The sequence below is a fragment of the Mixophyes fleayi genome, chromosome 2 (assembly GCF_038048845.1).
Source record: "Mixophyes fleayi isolate aMixFle1 chromosome 2, aMixFle1.hap1, whole genome shotgun sequence".
Taxonomy (NCBI): Eukaryota; Metazoa; Chordata; class Amphibia; order Anura; family Limnodynastidae; genus Mixophyes; species Mixophyes fleayi.
In genome coordinates, this window is record NC_134403.1 from 61758583 (window position 1) to 61783504 (window position 24922).

At 43.2% G+C, this 24922-nt stretch overlaps 1 protein-coding gene across 3 annotated transcripts in view; it reads right to left on the reverse strand.

Annotated features, from left to right (window-relative positions):
* Positions 1 to 23614, reverse strand: part of LOC142141025 (uncharacterized) — an 80071-nt gene extending 56457 nt beyond the window's left edge. For all 3 annotated transcript variants that reach the window (XM_075199094.1, XM_075199093.1, XM_075199092.1), the window contains exons 1-4: positions 23431 to 23614; positions 6157 to 6261; positions 3248 to 3381; positions 629 to 678 (exon numbers count right to left, since the gene is read on the reverse strand). In XM_075199094.1, coding sequence (XP_075055195.1) covers positions 629 to 678; positions 3248 to 3381; positions 6157 to 6261; positions 23431 to 23547 — 406 coding nt within the window. In that variant the 5' untranslated portion in view covers positions 23548 to 23614. The remainder of the gene's footprint in view (positions 1 to 628; positions 679 to 3247; positions 3382 to 6156; positions 6262 to 23430) is intronic.
* Between the last annotated feature and the right edge of the window lie 1308 nt (positions 23615 to 24922).

Sequence of the window (24922 nt, forward strand, 5' to 3'; positions counted from 1 at the left end):
TGAAAATACGATAATAGTGCGCGTAAATACCGTTATTACGGTAGTTTTAATGCCGGCTTTTTGCTCGCAGCTCCCTGAGCATAAAGCCGGGTTAATATTACCGTAATAACGGTAATACGTTTAACACGGCGGTACTTTGGGGGGAATTGAATTCCCCCCTATTTGCAGCTATAAGAGGGCAAAGAAACAAACAAAAATGTCATTGACTGCGCCTGTGGCTCTGACATATAAACAGACAGGGAAACTGTGGCTGGCAATACATTTAAACTACATATATAGGAAAAATGGTGGCGGCATTAAGTATATACATGCGGTCAGGGCCGCTTTCAGTACGGGCCCCCGTGCCACCCGGCCCCCCCCCCACCCCCATGAGCGGGCCCCCCCCCATTAGGAACACATACTTACCTGGGGCCCGCCGCTGGTCTCCGCTATTCTGTCACCGTGACAGCCAGGCACCAGGATCCGATCGCAGGGGTGGAGGAATCATTCTCCCTGCGATCATGTGATCTGTCACAGACAGCCAGGCTGAAGACAGAATAGCGGAGACCAGCGGCGGGCCCCAGGTAAGTCTGTGCTAAGCTGTTGTACCGGGCCCCCTGATGAGCCCTGCATGCGGTTATATACTTACGGTTTGCAACAATCGCTTGTTCTGTATTTTTATGCTTTGCACAATAAGCTCTGAAAAAGGACAGCAACAATGAACAAATAAATACCACTGTTTAAATAAGTACAATTTTAAATAAGGGTATATTATGAGCAGGTAGATTAAACAATGTAAAATATAGCCATCAAGTCAAAAAAAATCAAGCAATCAGTATAATTTGTTATTAGGAGCCAAGAAAGAGATTTAAGAAAATACTTAGACATTAGTAGCACCATTTCAGACACTCTGGCTATCAGGGGGTAAATGTATCAAGCTGAGAGATTTCTGTCTGGTTTGAAAAATGGAGATGTTGCCTATAGCAACCAATCAAATTCTAGCTATCATTTTGTAGAATGTACTACATAAACGATAGCTAGAATCTGATGCTTGATACATTTACCCCCTGATGTTGATTGCATGCAACTCTGATTGCATGTATGTTCATTATTACATTGTAGTGCATTATATAGTTCCTTAAAAAGTGATAAAATAGAGTAGATTACTAACCAGAAATATAAATAACAGTTCAGTGGTTGTCAGGCCATATAGTGTATTACATATGGTATTTCTGTTAAAGACTGTAATTGTAACTATAAAAAGCTGAATAGCGGTGAATCACTATTTAAGACAGAGAGAAAGACTCTCCCCCACTAAGGATCAATTAACTCTGAGCTATTAGACACTAAAAGACAACCACCACGGTCAGCTCAAGTGGTTCAGCCAGCCACTGGAAACCAATGAGAGAAGATCTGGGGGTAAATGTATCAATATGCGGGTTCTTCAACACCCGCGTGTTCAGCCTCTTCCGCAATTAAATTTCAAGCGGCGCTGCATTGTAAAGGGTTAACTTCCCTTTACAATGCAGCGCCGCTTGAAATTTAATCGCCTTTCTTATTCTCCTCTACAATCTCAGTCCTTCCCCCCCCCCCCCCATTCCCAAGCCCTCTCCCTAACCTTCCCCTTATCCCTTCCTATTCCAAAACAAAAAAAACCAACATCATGGTACCTTCCCCAGCCTGATTTCCGGGGTTAGACTCAGGACCAGTTGCTACCTGGAAGAAGCCGGACAACTGTATTTAATTATTGCTACAAGCTACTCTGGACCATGTTTCCTACTTTCAGAACGATACTTTGTAGCACATGTTCATGCTATTTTATTTCTTACATAAGTTGTATTGGATTTCGCATTTTGTTGTCCAAAACCCACTGCTAACAGTTTCTTACTTTATGTACCTGTTATTGCTGAAAATAAACAGATTTTTTTAAAAAAGTTTAAATAGCGAAGGCCGTATAGGAAATAATGGGTATTGCCTTTCGTTTACTATTATAATTCATATTAGTACTCAGTGTTATTATCCTTAATTTATTTCCACCTTTCCTTACATTTCCCTAATAAAAATCACCCATTTTGTTTTATGGAGGACTTGCAGGGCCGGATTAACCCTAGGGCTAACTGGGCTACAGCCCAGGGACCTCAGGCATCCAGGGGGCCCTTGAAAGTGCTCATCAGCAGTATTGATAGGGCGGGGGCCCCTCGGCGCGATCAATGCTGCTGAGCACTTTCACTGCGGTCCTTCCCCGGCGCGCTGTAGTCTCCTTGACGAGATCTCCTCAGTAAAGAGCGTACAGCGCACGGGGGAAGGACCGCAATGCCAGGAGAAGGAGGTAAGTGCCTTGGGGGCGGCTCGGCTCACCGGGGGGGGGCCTTCACGGGGGAATGGAGGCCCCCTTAGCCCAGGGACACCATTCCCTTAATCCGGCCCTGAGGACTTGTACTAAAAAACATCCAATTATTTTAGTGCAATTGAATTATGCCAAAGCACAACTTAAAGAGTTCCATGTTGACTAACTAACTTAATAAATAACTCCTTCCCTTCAACTAGCATAACTTGTTTGGGACCATGGTGGCTCAGTGGTTAGCACTTCTGCCTCACATCCCTGGGATCATTCAATTCCCGAACAGGGCCTTATCTGTGTACAGTTTGTATGTTCTCCCTGTGTTTGTGTGGGTTTCCTCCCACATTCCAAAAACATGTTGGTAGGTTAGGCAAGTTAGACTGTAAGCTCCAGAGGGGCAGGGACCAACGTGAATGTCAAATATTTCCTGTACAGCGCTGCAGAATTGGTGGCGCTATATAAATAAATGGTGATGATGATGATGATCAAAAAACCCGCTTGTACTCACGCCTTCCTTGCCAGCTAACAGCTGGATCAGGCTGACACCCTGAAGAACTTGCAAGGAACACAGTGAGTAGTGTAATAGTATTGAGGACACTGATCAGATTGGCTGCTGTACCACCCAATCAGCATTCTCTATACAACAGCACCAAAATTTTCCAGGGTGCAGATTCCTGGAGAACCGTTGTGGCAGCGAAACAGGGGTGATTATAGTGGGATTTGCATGGGCTCTGGACACGGGTTATGGGGCTTTTGTAGAGTAGTTCTATAAATAAAAGTATTAATTACGTATTAAATAAAACAAAATATATGTTATAATAATATGTGCTGAGTTTAAAATCTCTCATGTATCTTTTAACTGGGCCCTGTACGCATTTGGAAAACTTGTATAAGTTAGTAGACAAACACAAAAGAAATGTAACTTACATATATTTTTCCTTTCTACGATCATTAATGCGTTTACCCTTCGCTTTTTTTATGCACAAATAGTGATATGTTCTCCTGCATCTTTTGATATCACAGCCAATAGACGCTCCTGTTAATTTACATTGAGAACACTTCTGCCATTGGAAAAAAAACCACATAGATTTACTGTTATTATTTATCATAAGAGTTAAAAGTCAACAATAAATAGTAAAAAAACACACTGAAAATTAAGTAAGACACAAGTTCAAATCCCTCAAAATTTTGCATAGTTACCAACTGTCTGCCATCAACAGAAAAAATGTTTATCCAATACACGGTGCATTTAAAGTGATCATGAAGCCTATAGCAGGGTTTCCCAAACCCAGTCCTCAGAGCTCCCTAACAGTGCAGGTTTTCCAGATCACTTGTGACATAATTAGGACCACCTGTGGATCTGTTACAATGTGTCAGTCAGTAATGAATACACCTGTGCTCCAGCAAGGAGATATGGAAAACCTGCACTGTTAGGGGTACCTGAGGACTGGGTTTGGGAAACCCTGCTATAGACAACGAAAGAAGTGATTGTATGCCCTGTGCCTCAGTGAGTCACTAGTTCCTATTAAATAGAGCTACATTTTCATGAATACAGGTTCAAACCATAAAGCGGCTCACACCGTGTGAGGGTTCATTCATGAACTTCCAAATTGTAAAGGTGCATGGCAAATGCTCTTCTGCTATGTCTCGTATCTACTTTTGTGCAATTGCACCATGTTTTACAGCAGTGTTTCCCAACTCCAGTCCTCAGGGACCCCTAACAGTGCAGGTTTTGCAGGTCACAAGTGAAATAATTCAATGTGGATCTTTCAAAATGTGTCAGTTAGTAATGATTACACCTGTGCTCCAGCAAAGAGATATGGAAAACATGCACTGTTAGGGGTCCCTGAGGACTGGAGTTGGGAACCAGTGTTTTACAGGGAAGCACACAAATTTACACATGGATTTGCAGGCAGTGATCTCAGATTAGATGCACAACTAAAGTACAAAAACTAAATTTAATTGTGTGGGATAGGGTTATTTAAATGAGATAAAGGGGTGGTGAGGGCACTTTTACAGGGAATTCCATTGTGTGGGAAGGCATACAGTCTTTTTCTCCCTACAAAAGGCCTTCAATTCTCCACCCCCTTAGAACACATAAAAGTGGCATCTGTAATAAAATTATAACAATGTCCCCTCACTCTCATTATTTAAGAAATAAACAAAGCTAAATAGTATTCTAGGAGGCCAAACTGAAAGGTTCAAATGAATAAATAAACATTTTCTAGAGCATCTGTCAACCAGTAAAACAAGGAATAATTTTACAGGGGTGTTTCCAGGAAAGAAGAGAGGCAGAGTCTTCCTCTGAAATGTACAGAGCTGTAAGAAGGTGACCAGACATCCCCAATATCCAAGGTAGTCCCTGTTTGCACAGCTCTATCCTTAGATACAGGATGTCCATGAATGAGTTCTGACAGCATCCGAGTCCTGTTCTCAGAACAGTTACTATGTGCTTCCACTATCAGGTGCATAAATAACCTGCAGTATAATTGTGGACAGAGCTCAGTCGCCTCTTCTGTGGTGATCACAATCACTCAAGTGTAAATTGCTGGAGGATGGTCAGTTGTCCAGGAGGAATTATTGCACTTGATGGCAGGTCAAATCGACTATGTAGCAGCAGAGATGTAAATCATTTATAGGGACTGGCTTTGTATATTAGCCATTGTGTCTATACTACCCACCAGGAATAGGATGTGCTTTGTACACTAGTCACCAGAATTGGGATTTGAAAAGTTAGTTTGAATTTGAAAGGCAACTATACATTTACAATACTCACCTGTTGCTGATCATATATGTGACTGGTATTAAGTACATCTCCTATGCTGTGTGCTCTTTTATATTGATGAACTGGCCTTAGTGGTATAAACTTTATGTTTGGTGTAAGGTAAAATTACTATTTGTAATCCAACCGATTTGTCATGTTGTGCATAAGATCTTGTAACTAGTCTGCAAGGACAGTGCCTTTAGTTTCTTTTTAAGTTTCTTTCTTGTTTTAAAATCAAATCGTGTCTTTGCACCTTAAGAGGGTCTTCACCTTCAGGAATCCCCTCGCCCTAGTTAGTGACACCCCGTTAAGCCACTGTGAAGCCTATGTATGATTCCAGGGAATTACAGCTGACACAGTTTTTGTCCAATGACTTTTCATTTTGAAAAATCTCAAGTTAAAGTCTGCAACTCTCTTTCAGAAGACCGAGGCACTTGCGGATGTGGAGTGTGGTAATCCTGGTTGAGGGCTCCATCTGACTGATATATGGTGGCACAAACTAAAATGATGGCTTCTCCGAATGTGGGAATCTTTCTAAATGCTTTACTGACCACTTGAAAGGAGTAAACAATTTTCTCTAGATCACTGGTGTAAACATTTCACTTCTTTGTAGCAATCACATTGAGTCCTGCTGCCAATTTTCCAAGCCAATTGTGATTAATATCTCCCCATTGCCGACCACTGCATCTGTAGTTAGTGAGAAACACTAAAGATTTATTTATATATTCAGTTCTCGTGGGCTAATATGCCATACCGCCACTTCTCCTACTGCCTTCACTGTAAAACTATAATATTACATTCATTTACATTGTCTATACTGCCGCTTCTAAATTGTCGCATCGACCACTGTATGTCTAATGGATTAAATTATCCTGGAATTGTTCATATATCAACTACTTTATTTAATGATCCATTCTGAAATTATAGTACAACAGGCTAGATAGAATGAATTGGGATAATCGTTTTAATAGTGCAAGAGGAAGTCTATGTTTACCAGTCAATGTTGGAAAAAAAAAAAAAACAATGGTCTATTGTCTTTGCATTGTGTAAATAAATAAAAATAAGCTCTTACCAGATTTCTTGCTCTATCTATCTCCTTTTTCACAGATTCAATATTAAATCCACCAAAGAGATCTTGGGATTCTGAGTCCTTTGAAACCACGCGAGGAGAGAAGAGCTGAAAAAAAAGAAGAACCAGCATTACTGACAAAAAGTAACTTTTTTCTTATTTCCTACACTACTATCAAAACTGATGGTCAGTATATGTGAACTATGACTTTCTATTTCAAAGCTCATGCACCCACCTATGTTCTAAATTTAATCGTAAGTTGTGTACACACTTATGCACTTATCGTGCAGATCACACAATAAATGACGATCTGGTCACATATTGCAAGAGTGTGCACGCTCCCACGATCAAGTTTTATCATACCAAAGCACATTGTATAGTTTCTTTTGGTTTGCTAAACTGCCTAAAAATCACGTTCAATGATGAAACGATGGTGTGCAAATTTGACAGTCTGTATGCACTCGCGACCATCAGTCCAACAATCCTGCCAATAGTTCCTCCAACAGTGACGCCTTTGGGGGTGTGCATATTTAAATATATATAATTTTGTATCCTACGTGCTCTGTTGTGTAAACATACAATCACATGAAAATACAGTGATGTTTTCATAGTGAACCAATACTAAATGTTCTTTACAATCCCTAGTTATTTTTCCTGTCCCACAGGGTTATATATGTGTGTTTTATATATATATATATATATATATATATATATATATATATATATATATATATATATATATATGCACACACTATAGATTTCCACTCTGATGATGATTGTTTTAAATTGGCTTTCAAACTTCTTCAGAACATAGAATATATAGCATGCAATGATTGATACACAACAAGATATACGTATATGAACTGCTCACAATAAATATCTCAATAAGCAAAGCTAGACAGCATCCAGATATCGTTATCTGGTATCTCAAAATAATCATTTAACAAAAGGCATACATATATTAACATTTCAAGTACATATGATGTACAAAGGATACAACATGTATTCTCTACTGTGGTCCTATATGTATGCCTTAAATATATATGATTTTTATTTTGTATTATATATCTTCATCTATTTATTTATATAGCGCCACTAATTCCACAGCGCTGTACAGAGAACTCACATCAGTCCCTGCCCCATTGGAGCTTACAGTCCAAATTCCCTAACAGCCACAGACCAAGAGAGACTAGGGTCAACATGATATCAGCCAATTAACCAGTATGTTTTTGGAGTCCTTCCTCATTGGAAAATTTTGATATCAGCACCTTTGACTTTTTACCTTTTTATTTTGCTTTTAAAGTTCGAGTTTGGTTTATTTATAGGATAGATAGAGGTTATGGGAACAGGTGTCATCTCCTGGGGTAGACAGTAGTGTGTAGCAGCTGAGAGATCACATAACTCCAAGGCTTTGGATATAACTAGCCTCATCCAATTTTATTAAGCGAGAAAATAAACTGAGCTTTATAACGTAATAAAGAAAACACCCATACACACACACACACACACACACACACACACACACACACACACACACGTGAGTAAGTATGTGTGTTTTCTTTATTACGTTAATAAGATCAGTTTATACTTTAATTTTTTTAATTTTATTTTTTAAATATGTGTCACGGGCACTAGGAGTCTTTACCCAGGGATCACCAGATGGTAGGCTTACCAGAGCAATGTAGATGGTAATAGGGTACTCTGGTAGCTGGGTGATCACGGAACATGAAATGATGGCCGATGAGATGCTCAGGAAAGTCTATGACTAGCAACACTGGTAATAATGAGGTAATGATACACAAGGAACTGTATGGACAAGGACACGTGAAGGTAGTCAGTGGTCTGCGATAGCAAGTTGTACCACTGCTATAGTGAGGAGGAATGTCCAACAGAAACAAGGAGGTGATGAGAGTCAGCGGTCTGCGGGTAGCAAGTTGTACCGCTGTCTGAGTGAAGGAATGGAATCCAAGTGGAGGTATCCAGGTAGTCAGTGGTCTGCGGTAGCAAGTTGTACCACTGCTATGTGAGAGGATAATGGAACAGGTGATACCGGAAACAGGGATCAGTGGTCTGACATCAGCAAGTTGTACCACTGAATATATATGTGAGGAGGTGCACGGGGGAAGACTGCAACACAGGATATACACAGGCACCTTATACACGATCCACAGTAATATGCACAATATGGATATAAATATATATAAATGACTGATCAGGTCTGCAATCTAGAAAGTCTCTTGAAGTAGTCCAGCACAATGATAACACAGTCAATGATGGCAATAGACTCAGCGGACAGCAAACTCCAGAGAGAACCAAACACAGTCCAGCAAGATATGCAATACACAGCACAGTCAATGAGAAGTATGCATACCGTGGTTCAGCAGTAGCAGTCAGATGGGATTGCAGCGGTACCTGAGCGGCTGGAGGCCGACTGGATAGGAAGTCCCTGGATAGGTGAAGCAGCGGTCTAGCAGGTGCAGCGCACAGGTGAGTAGACCGACAGGGACACGAATCCACAGGAGTCAGCAACACGTGGAACTGGACTCATAGGAAACCCAGGAGAATGGAGATGATCCAGCAGAGGGTAGTAGAAGAGATACAAATCCAATGCTGACAGGAGGGTAGAGGCCAGTGGAACACGTGAAGGCGTGGAGAGTGGATCAGCAGGAGATGGACGATAGCGCTGACCACAGCGGCAGGACTCAGCGGCACACGGAGGTAACCAGTAGCAACCACAGGAACCAACAGCGATGGGAAACAGGAGTGCAGCGCAGGGCAGGAGCTGTAGATCACGAAGTGTAGCAGATGGTAATGAAAAGCGGCAGTCTCGAGGAAGTCACAGCAAAGATGAGATGAGAGTGTAGTGCACGGAGGCAGCGGATAGTAATCAGCTGGCAGTCACGATGTTGAACACAGGCGAGTTGCAAGCAGGAGACTGTAGTGCACAGAGGCAGCGGATAGCAGTCAGCTGGCAGTCACGATGTTGAACACAGGCGAGTTGCAAGCAGGAGACTGTAGTGCACAGAGGCAGCGGATAGTAGTCAGCTGGCAGTCACGATGTTGAACACAGGCGAGTTGCAAGCAGGAGACTGTAGTGCACAGAGGCAGCGGATAGAAATCAGCAAACAGACTTGATGAGAAGCAGGTGAGTGAGGTAAAAGCTGGAGTGCACGGAGGCAGCGGATAGCAATGAGCAAACAGTCACATTGATATAAAATAACGTTGAAGTGGTGTAGAAGACTGTAGTGCACGGAGGCAGCGGATAGGAATCAGCAAACAGTCATGATGATAAAGTTGATGGTAGAAGTGGTATGGAACCACAGTAGTAGAAGTGGTTTGGAAACCACAGGAATAAGCAGCACTGAATACACAAGTAATACAGGAACACCTTCAGAGACTCATGAGGAATGAGACTCCAAGATCAGGCAACGTGGTAGTGACCACAGGTGCTTAATATAGGGAGGTTGCCTGATCTGCCAATTAAGTTAAAGGGGTATACACTGAAGTATAGAAAAGGGCTGCGCATGCGCAGACCCTCAGGATGGTGGACGGCCACGGTTCCTAAATGTCCGGGAAGAGGCACTCACGGTCCGGTGAGTGACAGTACCCCCCCTTTTAAAGGTGGGCACAGAACGCCTGGAACCGGGCTTGTCCGGATTTTTGGAGTAAAACTTCTTCAAAAGGGCAGGAGCATTAAGATCTTCAGCTTTGATCCAAGAGCGCTCCTCAGGACCAAAGCCCTTCCAATGAACGAGGAAGTGGAGGACTCCTCGCGAAATTTTTGCATCTAGTACCTCGGTAATCTCAAAATCCTCCTCCTGATGGACTTGAACTGGCTGCGGAGCTGAGGGAGGAGTTGAAAAACGGTTGATAATAAGAGGTTTGAGCAAAGATACATGGAAGGCATTAGAAATCCGAAGACTCTTAGGAAGAAGGAGTTTCACACATACTGGATTGATAACTTGAATGATCCTATATGGACCAATAAAACGAGGGGCGAATTTCATGGATGGAACCTTCAAACGAATATTTTTTGTGGATAACCAGACACGATCTCCAATTTTTAGTGGTGGAATAGCCCGCCTCTTCTTATCAGCGAAAGATTTATATTTGACAGATGTCTTCTTCAAACAGGTTCTAACCTGAGACCAGATATTTTTAAAGGTCTGACAAACAGTCTCCACCGCAGGAACTTGGGTGGGCGGGAGGGCAGGAAATTCCGGAAAAGACGGATGGTGACCGTAGACCACAAAGAATGGAGTTTTGGATGATGACTCATGGTACATGTTGTTATGGGCGAACTCAGCCCAAGGGAGTAACTCTACCCAGTTGTCTTGATTGGCTGATGAAAATATCCTTATAAAAGTCTCAAGATCTTGATTGACACGTTCGGTTTGTCCATTGGATTGTGGATGGTAAGAAGATGAGAGTGCTAATCGTATGCCCAAGGTTTTACAAAGGGCTCGCCAGAATCTGGACACGAATTGTACTCCTCTATCAGACACAATCTCAGATGGACATCCATGGATACGGAAGATCTCTTTAATGAAATGTTCAGCCAGGATAGACGAGGAAGGCAAACCAGACAGAGGGATGAAATGAGCCATCTTCGAAAATCTGTCCACTACGACCCAAATAGTGTTATGGTTCTTACTAGGTGGTAAGTCAGTAACGAAATCCATACTAATATGGGTCCATGGTTTGGACGGAATGGGTAGTGGTCGCAGCAACCCTGCTGGGGTTCTGCGGGAGGATTTGAATTGCGAACATAATTCACAGGAAGCAATGAACTCTTTGACGTCTCTCCTCATTGAAGGCCACCAGTAACTTCGAGAGAGGATCTCAAAAGTCTTGTGTTCACCGGCGTGTCCAGAAAAACGAGAGGCATGGAACCACGAAAGGATTTTCCTCCTTAGAGTAGGAGGCACGAGGGTCTTCCCAAATGGTAGCGTTTTGGTGGATGAAGCAGCCAGTGAGATACATTTGGGGTCTAGAATGGTATGGTTGGAAACCTCTTCTATATCAGAGGACGTAGCAAAGGCTCTAGATAAGGCATCAGCTTTTTTGTTCTTGGCAGCTGGTTTGAAGGTAATTATTAATTCAAAACGGGAAAAGAAAAGAGACCATCTTGCTTGACGAGGGTTCAAGCATTGGGCAGACTGGAGATATGACAAGTTCTTATGATCCGTGAAGATCGTCACCGGATGGCGAGCTCCCTCCAACAAGTATCTCCATTCCTCTAATGCGGCTTTGATAGCCAGTAATTCCTTGTCTCCGATGGTATAATTCTTCTCTGCGGGTAGGAGACCCCGAGAATAGAAGGCACAAGGGTGGAATTTTTGCTGTTCCGAGCGTTGGGAGAGAATAGCTCCTAAGCCCACATTAGAGGCATCTACTTCTAGGAAAAAAGGGAGTGTCACATCAGGCTGACGAAGGATTGGAGCCGAAGAGAAGGACTCTTTTAATGTTTGAAAGGCTTGAATAGCCTCAGTAGACCATTGCTTAGGATTAGCCCCTTTACGAGTCAGGGCCACAATAGGAGATGCAATGGAAGAAAAGTCTTGAATGAAGCGTCTATAGTAATTGGCAAAACCTAAAAAACGCTGGATGGCACGAAGAGTAGTTGGCTGGGGCCAATGTAGTACAGCATTTACTTTGTCAGGATCCATCTTCAGACCAACTCCGGAAACAATATACCCCAAGAATGGAATCTGGGGTAATTCGAATGAACATTTTTCTAATTTACAGAACAATGAATTTTTCCGTAGCCTGGAGAGGACTTCTGCCACATGTTGGTGGTGAGAAGGCAGGTCCTGTGAAAAAATCAATATGTCGTCCAGGTAGACGACGACACATACATATAATAAGTCCCGAAAAATCTCATTGATGAAGCCCTGAAAAACAGCGGGGGCATTACATAGCCCGAAAGGCATTACCAGATATTCGTAATGCCCGTCTCTGGTGTTAAACGCCGTCTTCCATTCGTCACCGGAACGGATTCTGATTAAATTGTAAGCACCACGAAGATCCAACTTAGTAAAAATACGGGCTCCCTTAATGCGGTCAAATAGCTCAGTGATCAACGGAATGGGATACCGGTTCTTGATAGTAATGGCATTGAGTCCACGAAAATCTATACAAGGGCGTAATGATCCATCCTTCTTTTTGACAAAGAAGAACCCAGCTCCAGCGGGCGAGGTGGAAGGTCGAATGAACCCACGCTGGAGGTTCTCCCGTATATATTCAGATGTAGCTTGAGTTTCAGGTAACGAGAGTGGATAGACCCGGCCTCTGGGAGGAGTCTTGCCAGGAAGAAGATCAATCGGACAATCCCAAGAACGATGAGGAGGAAGACGTTCAGACTGAGCTTTATCAAAAACATCGGTAAATGAAGCATATTGAGGAGGGAGTCCCGGTGAAATAGCTGAAATGGAAGCTTGCTGTACCTTGAGAGGAATGACTTGGGAAAGGCAATGATGGTGACATTCAGGCCCCCAAGACGTGACTTGAGGGGTGCGCCAGTCAATCTGGGGAGAGTGACACTGAAGCCATGGAAGGCCTAGGACAATCGGACTTGTCGTAACAGGAAGAATTAAAAACGATATCTCTTCATGATGCAGAGCACCAATCTGAAGGGTTACTGGAGACGTACTCTGGGTGATGAGACCGTTGATGAGACGTGATCCATCGATAGCCGTCACAGTAATGGGAGTTTTTAAGGTAATCATTGGTAGAGACCATTGATTAACTAACGATTTGGAAATAAAATTTCCTGCTGCTCCGGAATCAATCAATGCCTGTGACTCAAAGGTCTTGGTAGCAAAGGAAATAGTCACATCAAAAGCGCAGACTTTAGATTTCATAGACGATGGAGAGGACTCCAGGGACCCTAACTTCACCTCTCCAGAACTAGTTAGGGCCTGGCATTTCCCGATCTCTTAGGGCAGGAGCTGAGGACATGAGTGGAATCAGCACAATAGATACAGAGTCTATTCTTGACTCTTCGTTTCCTCTCCTCAGAAGATAACTTGGAACGTCCAATCTCCATGGGAATCACAGCGGGTGACACTGGACGAAATTGAGGGTTAGAGCGAAAAGGTGCTTTAGCAGAAGTCGTTTTCTCAGCCTCTCTTTCACGAAATCTCATATCAACACGATGGCAAAGAGAGATCAAATCTTCAAGTGACGAAGGAAGCTCTTGGGTAGTCAGTGCATCTTTAATTTTATCGGAAAGCCCCTGCCAGAAGGCGGCAACTAGGGCTTCAGTGTTCCACTGAAGTTCAGAGGCTAAGATCCTAAATTGAATGACGTACTGGCCTACAGTATGAGATCCTTGTCGCAGACGGAGGATGCTGGAAGCAGCGGAGGTCACACGACCTGGTTCATCGAACACACTTCGGAATGTGGAAATGAATTTGGCACTATCTTGTAGAATTGGATCGTTTCTTTCCCACAGGGGGGAGGCCCAAGCCAGGGCTTGACCCGAAAACAATGAGATAAGATAGGCCACTCTGGAACGATGGGTAGAAAAATTTTGAGGTTGGAGTTCAAAATGGACTGAACATTGGTTAAGGAAACCTCTACAAGTTTTGGGGTCCCCGTCATATTTTGACGGAGTAGGCAGGTGAAGCGTAGGAGCTGTAGACACCTGGGATGGCACTGGGGAAACGGAGGAAAGCACAGGAGCTTCAATATTAGCTGTAACAGTCTGTCCAGATGTTCCTTGGGAGGTTAATGATTGGTAACATTGAAGTAACAGCTGTTGGCGAGCATCCTGTTGCTCCACACGGCTGACCAGATGCTGCAGCATCTCTTTAGCGGTAGGTTCCGTATCTGGGTCTGTCATCGCCTGATCTTACTGTCACGGGCACTAGGAGTCTTTACCCAGGGATCACCAGATGGTAGGCTTACCAGAGCAATGTAGATGGTAATAGGGTACTCTGGTAGCTGGGTGATCACGGAACATGAAATGATGGCCGATGAGATGCTCAGGAAAGTCGATGACTAGCAACACTGGTAATAATGAGGTAATGATACACAAGGAACTGTATGGACAAGGACACGTGAAGGTAGTCAGTGGTCTGCGATAGCAAGTTGTACCACTGCTATAGTGAGGAGGAATGTCCAACAGAAACAAGGAGGTGATGAGAGTCAGCGGTCTGCGGGTAGCAAGTTGTACCGCTGTCTGAGTGAAGGAATGGAATCCAAGTGGAGGTATCCAGGTAGTCAGTGGTCTGCGGTAGCAAGTTGTACCACTGCTATGTGAGAGGATAATGGAACAGGTGATACCGGAAACAGGGATCAGTGGTCTGACATCAGCAAGTTGTACCACTGAATATATATGTGAGGAGGTGCACGGGGGAAGACTGCAACACAGGATATACACAGGCACCTTATACACGATCCACAGTAATATGCACAATATGGATATAAATATATATAAATGACTGATCAGGTCTGCAATCTAGAAAGTCTCTTGAAGTAGTCCAGCACAATGATAACACAGTCAATGATGGCAATAGACTCAGCGGACAGCAAACTCCAGAGAGAACCAAACACAGTCCAGCAAGATATGCAATACACAGCACAGTCAATGAGAAGTATGCATACCGTGGTTCAGCAGTAGCAGTCAGATGGGATTGCAGCGGTACCTGAGCGGCTGGAGGCCGACTGGATAGGAAGTCCCTGGATAGGTGAAGCAGCGGTCTAGCAGGTGCAGCGCACAGGTGAGTAGACCGACAGGGACACGAATCCACAGGAGTCAGCAACACGTGGAACTGGACTCATAGGAAACCCAGGAGAATGGAGATGATCCAGCAGAGGGTAGTAGAAGAGATACAAATCCAATGCTGACAGGAGGGTAGAGGCCAGTGGAACACGTGAAGGCGTGGAGAGTGGATCAGCAGGAGATGGACGATAGCGCTGACCACAGCGGCAGGACTCAGCGGCACACGGAGGTAACCAGTAGCAACCACAGGAACCAACAGCGATGGGAAACAGGAGTGCAGCGCAGGGCAGGAGCTGTAGATCACGAAGTGTAGCAGATGGTAATGAAAAGCGGCAGTCTCGAGGAAGTCACAGCAAAGATGAGATGAGAGTGTAGTGCACGGAGGCAGCGGATAGTAATCAGCTGGCAGTCACGATGTTGAACACAGGCGAGTTGCAAGCAGGAGACTGTAGTGCACAGAGGCAGCGGATAGCAGTCAGCTGGCAGTCACGATGTTGAACACAGGCGAGTTGCAAGCAGGAGACTGTAGTGCACAGAGGCAGCGGATAGTAGTCAGCTGGCAGTCACGATGTTGAACACAGGCGAGTTGCAAGCAGGAGACTGTAGTGCACAGAGGCAGCGGATAGAAATCAGCAAACAGACTTGATGAGAAGCAGGTGAGTGAGGTAAAAGCTGGAGTGCACGGAGGCAGCGGATAGCAATGAGCAAACAGTCACATTGATATAAAATAACGTTGAAGTGGTGTAGAAGACTGTAGTGCACGGAGGCAGCGGATAGGAATCAGCAAACAGTCATGATGATAAAGTTGATGGTAGAAGTGGTATGGAACCACAGTAGTAGAAGTGGTTTGGAAACCACAGGAATAAGCAGCACTGAATACACAAGTAATACAGGAACACCTTCAGAGACTCATGAGGAATGAGACTCCAAGATCAGGCAACGTGGTAGTGACCACAGGTGCTTAATATAGGGAGGTTGCCTGATCTGCCAATTAAGTTAAAGGGGTATACACTGAAGTATAGAAAAGGGCTGCGCATGCGCAGACCCTCAGGATGGTGGACGGCCACGGTTCCTAAATGTCCGGGAAGAGGCACTCACGGTCCGGTGAGTGACAATATGTGTATCTCTTTCACAAACCTTCATATATTGTCCCTAAAGAGTTTGTATGATGGCCTCACAGGTTTCAGGTATGATCAGACCCAGAGCTTGTCAAAAATCTCATTGTAGCAACCAGTCTCCGCTCTGCAAATATGGGTCTCCTTAAATATGTCCTCCTTTTGTATGAGTGGGGTGACCATTGCAGCCAGCAGCTCCTGGAAAGTAGGTTTATTCATCTGCATGAAATTCCTGAAGTCATCAGTATTATTCTCCTGTATATCCTGTAGCAGTGGCATATGTGAAAATGACTCTCTCCTCAGCAACCAAGCAACCAGACCGTGGTCCAACAATTGTGTGTCAGGCCGTAGGCCTACTGAGGGCTACAAAGGAGCAAACACTAACCGGTATTAGCGCCACTGAACTAGCAGGTGCGGAGTCTAACGTACCCCTGGTATTCTCCAGGGACCCCCGCAAGGAGGTTCGGACTTCGCTGCACAGGGCACGCAGGTTGCGGTCCTACTAGCCAGCTGCCGGTGTAGTGTAGAAGGGTCAGACGGTCTGGGTCAAACCAATCGGGAATGCAAGGTACCAGGGAGAATCCAGAGGAATGGTCAACAAGCCGAGGTCGCAAGAACAATATGGGTCACACAGAAACAGAAATGGTCGCCAAAGCCGGGTCACAACGGGAGAGCAGGAACACAAGAGGAACAATCAGGGTAGCTGGGTATAGCAGGGAAAATCAGGATACTAGGTACTGGGACTTGTTACTCTGGTACCCTAAAGGCGCCAGAGCCAGGTTTAAATAGAGGCAGGCAGCTGCTGATAGGAAGAGCCAGGGGGCGGCACGCTAAAGAAAAGCAGCGTCCCGTTGCTAGGCAACGGGATGGAGGTAGGTCGAATGCGCCCGACAGGCAGGCTGACCGGAAAGCCACAGCTCATCTGTTGCTAAGCAACAGAGCACTTGGCTAGGAGACAGGCTTCCATCCCCGTCTGACAGTGGGACAGCGGGGACGGCGCCTGACATTGTGATTTTTGCTACTACTTTTTCTCTTGTTTATTGTTTCCAGCATTGTCGCAACATCGAAAAGCAAACAAGCACGCATTTTTATTTTATATGCCAGGCTCATTATAACAATAAAACCTACCTTGTGTACAGTTCTGCAGGGCTTGAACCAAATGTCTGTGAGCGAGTTTGTGTGCGGTGAGGTTCAGTCCATGATTTAAATTACGTTTACATATTGCTGCTGAAACACTTCTCAATATAAAATTGACTCCCAAAAGTTAACAACTCTGTTAGATTTACAGGACATTTTAAACATACTTCAGGTGCCCACAGCCATCTTTCAATGTGATGCTAGTACCAGAAAGTCTGTGTGCATGAAAATGAGTTTTACGGCTGTCTTTTCAAAACACTTTTCAGGTCAGGGATTCTTTACATTGGCCTAACTTCTTACCAGAATGTCTTTCAAAGATGATATTACCTATTAAATGTTTCCATAGCGCAATGGTGGCATAGTACTTGGTGTCTTAACCATTTTGCCTACTCTTTCCACCTACTACAGAAACAAATATCAGTATCTCACAGACACCTTCACCTTGAATAGATAACACTGCAAAACCCATTAAATACATTTAAATAGCATTGCACCTGGAAACACTGCCTTTTTACTGGTTAACTTACAATGAAGCAAATTACATCACATTTGAAAAACAAGTCTCTTTTATGAGCACTAAACATTGCACACCTTAAAAACCAGGTGCAAGTAAGTGTTCGCTAAACTGCATTCCCCTGCTACAAGCTATTAACATTGTGAGCTAGAGACATTCTGCAAAATAACTGCAAACACTGCCCTCTATAAACCCTGCAAGCTATAAGCTAACAGCCATAAATATTGTGAGCTATACACAGTGTGCGAAATAGCTAGAGACCAATAAAAAAAGAGCTTACACCCTTACAGCCTCACCTGACCAAACACTTGAGCCTCACGAAGAGGCATGGCAACGTGACCTGGGGGTTCACTGGACAGCGAGGAGTGGACCATCATCCGCGCACGATCAGCTAAAGTCTCCATCAATGCAGGTATACTGTTACAAAATATATTCACATTGGTACCTGGTCCCAACACTTCATCGTATGTACCCATCAGTATCAGACCGAGGTGGAGTCTTTGCGGCGCCCAAGACACTTCCCTACATCTTTGGTGGGAATGCCCTATCATTCAAACCTTCTGGGAACTTACCCTGGACATAGCACGCCTGGTAATTGGCATTGGAGTCCCCAAGGTACCTGCCCAGATATTACTTAACCAATTCATCCCTGGCATAAGTAAGGCCGCCAACCGTTTAGTAGCACATATATGCCAGGCGTCCAAATTACTTAATGCACGGGCATGGAAGCAACCCACTTCACCTTCCAAGACAGAACTACTTAATTGCATTTGGTTTATCTCCTTTATGGAACATATTACCGCTCTCTTGAACAACGCTGTACCCAAATTTCGTGAGGTGTGGACACCATGGTTCAACACGCATCATTCTACTGTGCCCGGAAGTACCTGAACAAAAAACTTACTCTCCCCCCCCTACCCTGTCCCTGAGCAACCCAGACCACCCCCTGACCCCCCTTCCCACGCTTTCCTCCCGAAAAAACATAAAACCACCACTCCACCCTAACTGTCCCATCTAACTATCGCTCAAGTGTCTACTCTCCTCCTTCTTCTTTGGTTTACTATACACCTTGCTATATTGTTATGCTGAAATTCTGTACCAATAGCAACCTGATGCTGAACCAACTGTAAGCTTATAACTCATCTTATCTGTTTTTGCAGTTTTAAAATAAATTTTAAAAAAAAAAGAGCTTAAACCTTATATTACTACAAGCTATTTACATTATGATCCATATACATTTTTGCATAAGAGCTACAAACCATATCAGCTATAAACATTGCGAGTAATATATGGTGGGCAAAAGAGCTTAAACCATCACATAAAGAAGAATTTGACAAGGATAAGAGATACATTAATCCTGTAAAGTCCCGCAAGAACTTCCCTACAAGGATACAAGCACACAACAGGTCATAAGTTTTCCTTCATTTACATATCAGACATGACTCCTGTATGATATTTGAAAAAATATGTCATACGTGTCCATATTTCTCTTCATTTAAACACATCCCAGCTGCTTAGGCTCCTGTGACCTAGTTGAGATGTCCTGAGAGGAGAACCACAAAGAATGTGAGGGGTCTGTTGGATGTTATTGATGACAGTGATATAACCTTAAAGAGAGATTCACAGAGGTTTTAGCTTTTACAACCTGTGCCATAAATTGGTATTGGCACTCATCTGTAGCTAAGAACACATGTGGTACCCCAAAGCCCTGTTGAACAGCACAGAGGAGTGCATAAACGCTTTTAAAACGCAGGGCTACAAGGGGTTAATTGTGCTCCTGAAAACTTGTGCCCAGGAGTGATTGACAGGAGGAGGATGAAGGCCCTCATTGGCTAGGGGAGTAACAGGAAGAGGATGTGCAGGAAGGAGGAGAGAGAGAGAGCAGCATGGTAGAAGGAACAAGGGGGAAGATGTGCAGCCGAGCAGAGAGAAGATAAGCTGATGCCAGAACTGTGACATTGCCAGCAAAGCGGACAGAGAACAGCTGGGGACACGCAGCGGGGCGCCAAAGACAGTCTCCACTAACTACAGAACCGTCTCCAGGTAAAACCCTAGCCTGCAGTGTACTGCACACACCCCAGTATCAGAGGGAAGAGTGATGAGAGAATCTATCCAAAACTGACATTGCATTCTTGTACAAGGAAGGAGTGTGAGAGCTTTTCCCCAGATCATACCCTTACACAGGCTGCAGGGAACAATTAAGACGATCGTTTCAGCTATATCCTATGTGTGTGTGCTGATATCTGGACATTATACCCTGTTGCAGAGCACATGTGCTGATAGAGATTCATTGACTGTTGAGAGAACAGCGCCATCTTGTGGCCGAAATGAGCAACAGCCCTGCTTTCTACTATAATACTTAACTCTTGATGGAAACCTCTGCAGGACATTGGAACACTACCAAATTCCTGTGCACAGGTCAGCCCAGGACTGAATGGAAAATATGGTAACGTTACCGGGGATAATATTGGTGCACCAAATGTTTTAGATGATGTTAATGTTATGTGATTTACCTAAGAATTGATTTATTAATATTGAAGGTGTGACATTCAGTGTTAGTGGTACCGCTGCAATTCAAGTTAACTCAGCAGTAGATGCTAAAAGTGGGGCGCCTGACCCATAGGGAATAGCACAGCACCCCGAACACCTGAATAAGAAGGGGCGCGGTAGTGACCGTAAGAGTCTTGATGGGTTATTACTGATGGTTCTTGCATCATCCCCAGTCAGATATTGCTAACTTGAAAGTAGTAACTGTGATTACCAGTGTGCCTTATTAGACAATGTGCATTGAAGATGTTATCGTTATTCTGCCTTTTACTCACCAGGTGTATGTCATATGTTAAATGCTATTGTGCTCTATGCTGATCAGACGCATTATTTTGTCATTACTATTGAGCTGAAGGGGTCAGTGGCGCGGTGACTTACCGAAACTATCCTAACCGCATTCTCAATAAACCCAAGTTGTTTGACCAATCCTTGTCCCTTTCATTGACGTATTTATCTCCCGACCAACGGATATCCGAACAGAAAAGAACCTGACTCGTGTCTGGAGGCCAAGGTAAGGGAAGGATTCCCATCAGTACTCGACCACCACACATATATACACACACACACAAACACACACACACACACACACATCTGGATCTCTCTGATCATGTGTACAGCACAAGAATTTTGATAATCAATGCGATAACAACGGGTCTGATTCATTAAGGATCTTAACTGAAGAAACTTCTTATTTCAGTCTCCTGGACAAAACCATGTTACAATGCAAGGGGTGCAAATTAGCATTCTGTTTTGCACACAAGTTAAATACTGACTGTTTTTTCATGTAGCACACAAATATCAACTTTAAATTTCAGTGTACAAATATGCTATCAAGTATTTGTATGCTACATGAAAAAACAGTCAGTATTTAACATATGTGCAAAACAGAATGCTAATTTGCACCCCTTGCATTGTAACATGGTTTTGTCCAGGAGACTGAAATAAGAAGTTTCTTCAGTTAAGATCCTTAATGAATCAGGCCCAACATCCTTTAGTCTGCCAATCTCAGGTTTTAACTCATGATCGGAAATAGAGTTACTGTGAGCCACACAAAGCTAAAACTGGGAATTAAATTGCAAACACCTATTTGCAGTTTTATATGACTAGTAAGTTGCTTGCATATGACCGGTATCTCTGTTGTCTATAAAAAGAAAATTAGTATATGTATATTTGTGCCTGTGTAAAAAATGAATATGCAATCACATCTTTTGTTATGTTTGTTACTTGATATTACGAAAGTTGCCTAACCTTTAATCGTAAATGTAATATCTCTCACCATATACAAAGATTATGTTGTATAATGTAGTATTTTACAAAATAATGATTTTTTTGTGTTTATGTGAAGTGAACACTTGCGACAATGTAATTATTTTTTATTGTTCTCACTATAATTATATATTATTATTTTGGTATTGGCAATTTATACATAAGTGTAATAATAGACAAGTCAGATTTGCAATTTTTATGTGGTTGAAAAATACCTGATATCACAAAACACAGTAAGGGAATAATTAATGAAGAATTCTAATTGGAAGCTGGAGATTTCAGTAGGATTTGGTAACAATCATCACCATGCCTCTGGTGCACCAGGAAATAAGTTTCCTTTTCTCAGGACTCAACTAATTCAATTAAAACTATAAGAGGCCCTGGACACAGCTCTACATTAACATCATATTTTGAGCATTCTTGAAACATAGCGGGTACAGTGGTATACAGTCTAATGTAATATCCATCTTCACTGGAGTGGTGAGCTAATTATTATTTTTCTGGCAAACCTCTACAGACAAATTGGGACAGATAAGTTCCCAAAGAGGAGTAAAATTAGTGTTTTGCCATTTTTTTCACCATAATAAATGAAAATATACAGGCTCGGTGGGGCAGCATGGTGGCTTAGTGGTTAAGACTTCTGCCTCACAGCGCTGGTGTGGAGTTTGAATGTTCTACCCATCTTTGCGTGGGTTTTATCCTGGTGCTCCAGTTTCCTCCCACACTTCAAAAACATACTGGTTAATTGGCTGCTGTCATATTGACCCTAGTCTCTCTTGGTCTGTGTCTGTTAGGGAATTTAGACTGTAAGCTCCAATGGGGCAGGGACTGATGTGAGTTCTCTCTACAGTGCTGCGGAATTAGTGGGGCTATATAAATTGCTGCTGCTGATGATGGATAACACTCTTATGGATGATGGCATCCTAATTCACATTGATTCTCCAAAAAAGGATAATGTGTGTTGAATTCATTAAAGACATACAATAATAAATATTTGGTATGTTCCTAGACTAATCATTTTAAAGTATTTGCTTTATTTAGATAGTTTTTATGTATATATGACTTGTCTATTGATGAAAAAATAAATTTGTCTGCCAAGTACTGCCATTATCTTTAACTTATTAGATTTTCAGCAGTGCCCTTGACCCATAGATACTTATTCTGGCAGACAAAACCCCCCACACTTTCTACAACATCCCATCTATACTATTCAGCTTGTACAGCTCTCCGACTTCTCTGGGTGTATGTTTTCTTCTAAACTTTCCTTCTCAAGTACAGAGTAGCTCTAACCTCTATATACAAATCAGCGCAGAGCCCATGTACCCCCGTGGACTTCAGTGGACATCAGAGCGCTAATAGGAAACTTAAAAGGAATAACAACTCATGTCTGCTAAAGAGAATGCCAATTGAATTTAATGATAGCAAATTAAACTTAAATGTATATTTCAAAAATAAATAAATCCACACATACATAAGATACTCTGTAATGTTTAACATTTGAAATGACAAGGAATGGGAGTTGTTTTCCAGGACACAACAACACAAACATCTCAATGAATAGCTGCGTTTGTTTCCCGAGAAGACCCGTTTCTCCCACACGCTACCTATTCCTCATACACAGATGACGTGAGGCGGGATGGCTGCTGTTTTTATAGCCTGGAGCTGTCATTCACCTCTGTGTCTCCAGCGCTCAGGCTTCTTGTTATAAGTGAGCCGTGGCCTGGTTGCTGAACGCGTTCAATCACCGCTGTTAATTGACAAGTGTAAACTATGCAAATAGAAAAGCGATTTATGCGACACTGGCGGAGTATATTCAAATTATAGTAGTCCTAATGCAAAAGCGGTCCCTATATCGTACACTTATCCATGCATCTGACTACTTGAAACTGACAGATAAAACTTGCAATGTTAGACAGGGATCCTCAGTGGATCGGTGATCTGTCTGTAACTAGATCACCCGCCAGTCTTACCATGCAGTTGTTATGAGCCATTATATTCTCGCCCGGTACCGTCAGCATCTCCCCGGCTTTCTTCTCCTCTTCTCCCTTACGGCAGAAAGCGCAGAGCCCCAGCGACCGTGAAGACATGGTACCGAGCAGGACACAAGATGCCACTACTGCCCTCACTTCCTAGCACTGGAGAAACTACACTAGGCTGATGTCCACTTTCAGTTTCGATTCTTGATATTATAGATCAGAATCATTAATCTGGTTATGGGATGGGCTGTAGGAGGAGGGGAGAGCGTTGTCAGCTATATGTGGAGGATTCTAAAAGCTATAGTAAAACACTTATTTCGCTGGTAATCTTTGACTAATAATCGTGTCCTTTTATGCACGGTAAACGTTCAGAATAGGAGCACACCGACTAATGGAATGTGTTGGGAATGTAAGTATCAGATAATCCCTTCCCACACTTATTTTAAAGCCTAGGAAATGAATATGAAACGCTCAAAGTTAATATCCCACTGTGACAGGATAGACCGCTTATGCCACCCTGTCTGTTGTTGCTGGGAACCGGCTGGGCTTACTTTGCCACCGTTCCTTTTCGTTATCCCAAATGCGCCCTCTTGCTGCAGTAGGAGGGGCTTATAATGTTGCCACTTCTGAACTCCTTTATGGTTCTCAGAACCACGTTCCTTCTGGTTGACAGTCACTGCTGGTGCACTCCTGTGCTGGTACACTTGGGCTGGTAACTCCGGACCTCCTACTATGGATCCGGGTTGCTGTGGATGGATCCTCCCTGGCCTATCACACTGACCAGAGCTGCAGGTAGCAGGCAGAGCGATGGTACTGGAAAAGCTTGGGTCCAAACCTCAGAATCAGCCGGAGAACGTATTAGATTTAGGGTCTAATCGGCAGGTCACAGCAATATTGAAGAAGTTGTCAAGCAGGTCTTTGAAGCAGAGTGATGTTTACTGCTCAAGTGTCCTGACAAGGACAGTCCCACTGATTTAAGGTATCAGTGGTCAGGTCAGATGGAAAATCAGAATGATACATTTCAGTGTACAAGTTAGTGCATTTATTCCTTTCAGACACATGCTATTTTTAGCATCAGGATACTCTATTTACACAAATATTGATTTACATGCATTGTAAAGCCACTAATATTTATACTTAGCTATGAAATTCTTAAAACCCTTGCTGTGATTTCCTGGATCTTATTTCAGAAGCAGGAGACCCACTAGCAAGTCAAAAGGTCTGACTGGCATGAATACTTCAGACAGTCGCCGAATACCCATTCCCACAGAACAACAACAAAAAAACCATAAAAACAAGCTACTTCCCCACATCACAATACACCAAAGGCTTGGTAAACACAGGCTCATTGTATCAGATATATACATCAGAAATAGGCATATCCTATAGCAAGGTTAAACAAGAGACGAATTTCTTCCCCTGGTCTCAGAAATAACGATTTCCTATCTCACAATATCAAAAAATAGTGCACGTGCAATTACATAAA